Raw genomic sequence first — 7,515 nt, 5'->3', positions numbered from 1 at the left:
GGGATGGCCAGCTCACCCTGACGCCGTGAGCCGTGCCGCGTCCTGCAGCAGCCGCCGCAGGGTCTGCCCCGGCAGCCTCTGTGCTGGCATGTGGCCAGGGGCATTTTATTGCCCTGCTCGAGAACCGCCCCAGGGCTAGACGGTCCCTTGCGCTTCAGATCTTCCTTTCTTTATCTCGCTTGCGGAAGACGCTGTGGTTGCGGCTGGCGTTACTTCAGTTTCACTCTGTGACGACGCGTGCGTGCAGCACGGCGCCATCCGTGCCGCTTGCAGCTGCGTTTGCTCGGGGCTTCTGTAAACTGCGTCCCCGAGGTCTGGGAGTGGGTGCCCAGAAAATGAGGGACAAGTGGCTATTAGATGTGGGAAGCTTGGAGTGGGTTTCCTCATATCTCATGGGAATGCTGCGGCAGAGAAAAGGGTCCTAAAATCCGCAGTGGGCTGGCTGCCGTCCTCGCCAGCCAGCCAGCCCACCCGCGCTGGGGCCATCCGAAGGTGGCTGGCATTTCGGCTCTTGTCCACGCTGGGACCAAAGCACTCGTGCCTGTGCAGCTGAGGGCTCTGCGTAGGTGGTAGCTGAGCAAAGAGGCTTTCGCTAGTAATGGACTGAGGATTAAGATCTCAGAAATCTTCAGAAACCAGGAAAGTACTTGAGTATTTGTAAGGAAGAGATACAATATTTTGCAGAACGTTGGTGGACTTTGGTGTGCTTTTAAAAGCGATGTCCTGCAATGGGAGTTCACCAGCTTTTCCAAGATTACCTCTACGTTTACGTGCTTTCCTCAGTCATGGACTAATCATTAAAACTGTAACAGAATTCCGTAGCTGGATTAGGTCACCATTTTGAAAAAAAATTAAACCAAAGAGTTGCTCAGGACTGGATCAGCAAGAGTTGTAAGTCCTGTCTGAATCTTAACCATGAACACAGGGGATTTTATTTCCAACAGTAACTCAAATTTTTCCTGTATCGTTGTGGGCACCAAACTCTGCTTCTGTTTACACTTAGAAACACATCAGTTCTGCCAGGGTCAAGAAACTTAACGTGTATTCAGACACCTAAGCCCCTCAGCTCGGTATTTGTGTATCCTTCCTCTCTGGGTCCATGAGAACCCCCTTGCCCCCGTGGGCTTCACGCCGGAGCCAGGAGCAGCAGTTGCTCTCCAGGCGGGGCCGGCAGAGGTGGAGGTTCTGTACTGTTCCGTCATTACGGTTACCGTCAAAACAGTTAGTAAGAGGGGAAGCCGTGCAAGCATGTACAAATATTGCCAACACTCCTGCTAGATTTGCCTGCTCTGCAGCTGGCAAAACGGTTCGCTCTGCTCAACTCAGTGGGAAGATGGGAAACCCGTGCCCCGTTCTCAAGAGCTGTTGGATCTCTCAACCCTTGTTTCCATACTGCAGCCTCCAAAACCATTTGTTTTGCTCTGAAAGCGAAGCGGAAATTGTCAGGGATTGTGGGGATGCGTTCCGTGCTTAGAAGGGTATTTGTCTGTGTTACCAAGTGCATCCATCCGCTTGGTATGTCTGAAAGGACACCTGGTAATTGTGCCCTTGCCAGGCTTCGTCAGCTGCTAAGGATCTTCATAATGGCTTAGGAGAATCCAGAGAAGCAACAGAGGAAATTAATATTTTTATAGGTCTTAGAAGGTGTAAAAATCAGTCATTTTATTTATTAGCATTTCATTTCTTCCGGGTTTTTTTTTTTTTTTTAATTGGAAAGCATGATACTTTTTAGTTAGCCAAAGTAGATATTTTTATAATTTATTTTATTGCTGTCTTTTACAGGCTCTAGGAAGTTTTTACTTTCTTCATGAATCTTTGAAAAACATCTACCAGTTTGATTTTAAAGGTAAGCAAAGGAATTAAATGTTGTTAATTGTCAACTGGCTTTATCCACCAAGGCAGCTTTTCTGTCATCCCTCCTGATATTGGTGCCTCGCAGTTTTTGCCACGATGTGCAGACTGCTGTGTAATGCACACAGGTCCATTGACGACAGACATTACTTTTCTTACCTTTTATAGACCTCTTAGGAGAAGTCAATGGACCGGCCACAGGTTGAAAACCGGTGCATTAATCATTCCCATGCAGATGGACCTTTGGATCCATAGAGATCCCTGATGATTTCCAAAGAACTCTGAATGGCCACAAGGTTCTCCCACGTAGATTAGATATAGGACCAAGACCTTAAATGTCCGACAGCGATGGTCATTTTGCAAAGCAGCTGGGGTAGATTTATGGCTTAAATTACTTTGGAGCAGTGCAGGTCAGTAGGAGGGTGTCGTTGTTTTTAACCCACATTGATCCATCAGGTTGGAGGTCTTGCTAAATCTCCGAAGTTTAAAAGTAATGCTCGGCTATGTAGATTAAATATTAGAAATGTCGTAGAAAATTGCTGAATGCTTCCTGAGGTATATATAGAAAAGATTATACAAAATTTATGTATTTTCAGTTGAGAACCGTCTGTATATTAAATGCAGAAATCTTCTGAGCTTCATTTAGCTTACAGAGCTGAATCACATTAAGACTACATCTAGCATCCCATTAATTTGAGGCACTGTTGAAATGGTGGTAACTGTGGAGTGAACTAATTGTCTTAATTACATAGATTCATTATTTTTGTTCTCAGTAGAGACAGATTCTCTCTGCTCGTGTAATTGAGGGTACAGGGCCTTCCTTCCCTGAAATATTTGAATGGTAGTTCTACGTATATAGCAACGGAAGATTTAGCCAGCGTAACTCCTCCTGACATCATTGGGTTCAATGCCGAAGGAAAGTTTTGGCTGCGATGCTGTAGGCAGTTCGGAGTAGATTTTATTTCTGAGAGACTGCACTGCAAGACCCAATAGTGATGTAGGGACTCCTGAGGAGAGGTCACACCTAGACTTTCTGCCAGAGGAGAACTGTTCTGCAGACGCTAAATAATGACGGTGTTATCGGACGAACCGTGTGCGGGGTGCCAGTACTGAAGGAAATGGGCATTGCACGTGAGGCTGGGCGTGCGAGGTGGTACCCAGCGCCTGGATTAAGCAGCCTGCCAGTCCACCATTCCTAGCTGTTTATCCATTTTGCCATGTGCATGGCTTTGTGTGTCAGCAACACGTGTACTGTGTCTGCACGCCTAATGCCTGAGCCTCCGACTTCACGGCACCCGCCCTGGAGCACGAGCAGTTCCACTCGGAATGCCACCTAAAGTTCGCTTCTGCTGGTCGTAGAGGAGAGGTGTCCTGCCCTGGCGACATCTGACAGAGCAAAGTGACAACTGGTTTAGGAAAAGAGGAGCTTTCTGAGTTTATTAATCATTGATCGGCAGCTTATTCGCTACTGTCTGGCTTTTAAGTGAAAATGTAAGAATTAAAAAAAAAGTGAGAAAATGGAGGGGAAAAGTGTAGGGGAAAAGAACCAATATACAGGAAATAAGCAGATACTTGTTGCAGAAAATAAATGCTCTAAATGTTCAGTGCTTCATTTTGCTTGGTAAAACCTTAGCAAAACCACAGAAAGATGTGTTTGGTCCAGTCATCACTTGGAAAGAAAAAACTCAATAAAAACCTGAGGAAAGCAGGTGCTGGGCTGAGTCGGTGCTGTAAGTCACCCGCTGTTCTCTTAATGGGGAGCAGAATCAGTCTCCCAGTGTAGCGTTTGTAAAATACGACCCTGAAGGCTCCCATCTTTCAGGGGAAATGTAAAACCTGCCTCTTCTCTCATGACTATTGGCATTTTCACAGTGTATTCAGCTCCTCAATCAGAGGAGAAACCCAAATGGATACAAACGTTCTCTGCACAAAAATCATTACGGAATTCTGGCTCTACTCAAAAGCATGCAAAAAATAGGTGTTTATATACAATTCAATATTCCTGTAACATCACTGTGTCTTTTCAAAATTCACTGCGCAGTCGGATGTGCCTGAATACAGTCTTCAGGAAAAAAAAGATTGTCCCTGCTTTTCAGTTCTCAGGAAGACATACTCGAGTTTTAAAATGAGAACGGTTTTCTCCTACAGCCTCGCATATTATTTGCTGCAGCATAGAAAGTGCTGGGCTGCATTTTTGCAGTGGTCAGAGGCCTGAAAGTTTGCTTGCAGTTTAAACTGTTGACAAGCTCTGTGTTCCAAAGGGCCATCCCCAGAGGGGGTTGCTGGCTGGGGTACTGGGCCAGTTCCAGTCTCTGCCACGCTGATGTACAGGAAGAATCTCGGTTTCCTGGGTGTGAAATCGGAAATCGTGCAGAAGCATTTTTACTTGGAGATAGATGAGAGGGCACGCTTCTTTCCCCCTGCTTTTGCTTCTCAGCAGCCACGTAAATGAATGGCTGGTCCATATTTAGCACCGATGGCAACGTTAGCTGATGGCGAAGGGCCTCCTCCCTGCCAAGTGCTGCCTTTTTCTTACGTCCTCACAGCAGAAGCCTTCAGACCTTACGGTTCTGCCAAACGTTTTCTGTATCCTGAATGACATCGGGGTCTTTTTGCTGACACCGTTAAACTTAACTGAAAGAGGCACATCCATCCATGATCCGCTTAGAACGATGCCACATTAGTTTATCAGGATATTTGTTTAGTCTTCCTGTGGGAGCCAGATCTCAAAGTGATTGGCACATAAAGAACGATACTTCTTTTTTCCCCTGAAGATATATTGCTACATTACAGTAAATGCTTCCTCAGATTATATAAAATACTTTATCGAGACAACTTAACGTGACAAGTTTTTGTATTGCTAGCTATTTTTACCAGATATCCAGTAGAACTGGACGGCTCAGGGCTCTTGATAACAGTAGGTTTGGAGTTTTTCTCTTAGGCGTTCCTAGTCAACACTTCATAGAATCATAGAATGTTTTGGGTTGGAAGGGACCCCTAGAGGTCATCTAGTCCATTCAGTTGCGTAGTTCCAGCTTCAGGGTGGCTGTGAGGGAGCTGCCCGAATTCCTGTGCCGGAGGGGTTTGTTCAATTAAGTCAGGCTCTCGCCTTCAGGCGATCGGGAGAGAGAGCGAGTGCGAAGTGGATCGAGAAGAAGAATCTCCTGTTTGCGGGCTGTATAGATCCACAGATTGACTGAGGCTGAGCAGGGTGCTCCTTCAGCCCATGAGGTAGCCTCACCGTTGAGCGAAGGCTTTGCAAGGTGATGTGTCTCCTCGACAAACACCGCTCCGGTTCCAACTTCAGATTCGCATCTCTGCCTCACGCCAGCACGGGATTCGGATGGAGCGAGTCCAGTTCGTCTTCTCCACATCCCCAGAGCGAGCTTTTTACGTTCTTGGTTTGAGATATCTGATGGGGAGAGCGGATGTAGCAGGCCTAGTGTCAGTGAAGGCCTTTCAAAAGTAAGACCGTGCTCTCAGCGTTTGCAAGTGTCTGGACAAATAATTCAGAGCTGACTGAGCTGCGTGTGTAAGCACAGGACGTTTCAGGAGGAAATAAGGAGCAAAAAGGCTGCCTTGTGCCCTGAGATCGGATGGGTTTTTAATCGTTTTCAGTCACTTAACTGATTGGGGAACACCCAGCTGAAACTCAATTTAAGTACTGGCCTTCTGGGCCGATGGAGGGTGGGTAGCGGGGACGCTGGCGGAGCTGCGCATCGCTCCCGCCCGTGCCTCGGGGTGGCTGTGCTCCCCCAGGCCTGCTCCACCATCAAACCTGTTCCGTCTGGCCCGGTGGCTGCTGCTAAACGTGGCAGGGGCCCAGAGGAAATCCTGATGGGCAGCTACGAGGAGTCTGTTTTGGTTAGGCCTTGAACCTTAACAGCTCTAAGCCGCTGTTGATGCACGTGTGATTTCTGTTGTGGGTATTTAAATAGTTGCAGATACCTTTTCCAGGACCTTGCTCAAGCCGCACAGCCTGGGACGGCGATTTGCCCGGCAAAACAAAGCGTTAGGTAGAAAATGAGCTTCCTCTTTTTGTCAGGGTTCGTGTTGCTGGTTCTGAATTTCATTGACTGTGCCCATTTCTGGTTTAGGACATGGCAGAGAGAAGTCCCGAATTTCCCTGTTCCAGACCACTCAGTAACCCACTTGGGTTTGGTGTGGTGTATTCCCTGAGGGAGAACATTCGGTCTGTTCGTACAAGGACTGTACTTTCACGTTTCTTGTTCTGTCTCAGGGCATTGCAGTATTTGAATGCCGTCAGTGGGTGGCCTGAGGATGTCACCTTTCTTTGCAGAGGCGATTGTTAATTAAAACCAAGTCTACCTCAGAGCAGCTCCCCAGAAGGAACGGGCTGCTCAGCTTGTGGGCAGCTCACCTTCCGTTCGGAGTTCCACCAGTGTTACTGGGTCAGTTCTAGCGTGATGAAAGTCAGCCCCCACTGGCACAGCTAGCCCAGTGGGCGATTGAAGCGTGGCCAGACGCTGAGGCAATGGTGATTGTCAGTGTTGTTGGTTTAAAGCAAAAGGCTGAGATGATCTAAATGAACGGTTATGAGCTTGGTTGATGGGTAAAAGGTGTGATTAATAGCGTGTTACAGATGTGCATCAGTTGATGCTTAGACTTAAAATCTGAAAAAAAAAGTTGCTAGCTAAAACACACAGGTAATCACTACTCATAAGTGACATTTTTCAACTTAACGTGTTCTGTGGTACTTAATTTTCCTGTTGATGATCCAGCGTCCATCACTGGATGCTGGCTGAGGACACAAACAGGCATCTCCTGGAAGAACCATGCCAGAAAGTTTGAGAGCAAGGGTGTGCAGAGACCTGGTTCACCATTAGAGCTCCCACACTTTACAGTGCTCAGTAAAAATAACAGCACCCATAGACAAGTATATTTATACGTGGTTTAGCACGCTCTGTTTTTTCCCCCAGAACAGCTCAGTGTTTGCATATTTGTGCTCAGACCCTTCCACCTATTTCACATGTGCCACTGCTTCACCAATGAGTGCTGCAAGTTGCTTATAAAGATGTGTATGTTAATTCTGTTTTATATCTCTTCCTAGCTAAGAAGTATAAGAAGGTTACTGGGAAAGAAATCTACTCAGACACTTTAGAAAGCACGCCCATGCTGGAGAAAGAGAAGTTTCCACAGGACTATTTCCCTGAGGTACGTACAGTCCCGTGGAGCATTCCCAAACATGAAGTTTGCTTCTGATTTGCCCTGATTACTTGAGTAGTTACTCTTGGTAATGTAAACAAGGTCAGGATCCAGTCTTGGTTTTTCATTTGTTTGTTTGTCGGTTACTTGTCGCCTCTAATATATGTTTCAAGTCATTGCAAGGATTTACCCAATTCAAATGGAGTTCTTTGTGTAGTCGGAGATCCTTGTGAAGGATGGAGACAGTGATGAAAAGACTTGTTTGTGCATTTCAAGCCGAAGAAGTAGCACACAGTGCCAACTGCAAGTGTGTTTGAGGGAGACTCACTCCTTGGCAGGGCGAGGCGCGACTCTGAATGGGTCCCATTTGTATTCTGTGGCAGCAGCTTGTACCATGGCTGCAGCGACCCTGGTTCCTGTCCGGAACAGCGAGGTGAGGTGCTCCTGCGCCCACGGCAAGCGTGGAGGGAAGGGCTGGCGTCCTGCTGGAGCAGGAAT

At 47.0% G+C, this 7,515-nt stretch overlaps 1 protein-coding gene across 1 annotated transcript in view; it reads left to right on the top strand.

Moving 5' to 3' along the window:
- The first annotated feature begins 1,780 nt into the window (after positions 1-1,780).
- INPP5A (inositol polyphosphate-5-phosphatase A) overlaps positions 1,781-7,515 on the top strand; it is a 111,718-nt gene continuing 105,983 nt past the window's right edge. Inside the window, exons 1-2 of the mRNA XM_009641035.2 lie at positions 1,781-1,846; positions 6,923-7,026. Coding sequence (XP_009639330.2) covers positions 6,985-7,026 — 42 coding nt within the window. The 5' untranslated portion in view covers positions 1,781-1,846; positions 6,923-6,984. The remainder of the gene's footprint in view (positions 1,847-6,922; positions 7,027-7,515) is intronic.

This window comes from Egretta garzetta, unplaced genomic scaffold (genome assembly GCF_000687185.1).
Source record: "Egretta garzetta isolate BGI_Z169 unplaced genomic scaffold, ASM68718v1 scaffold766, whole genome shotgun sequence".
Lineage (NCBI taxonomy): Eukaryota > Metazoa > Chordata > Aves > Pelecaniformes > Ardeidae > Egretta > Egretta garzetta.
Note: the sequence above shows the minus strand (reverse complement) of the source record. Positions and strands in the feature narration are given on the sequence as shown.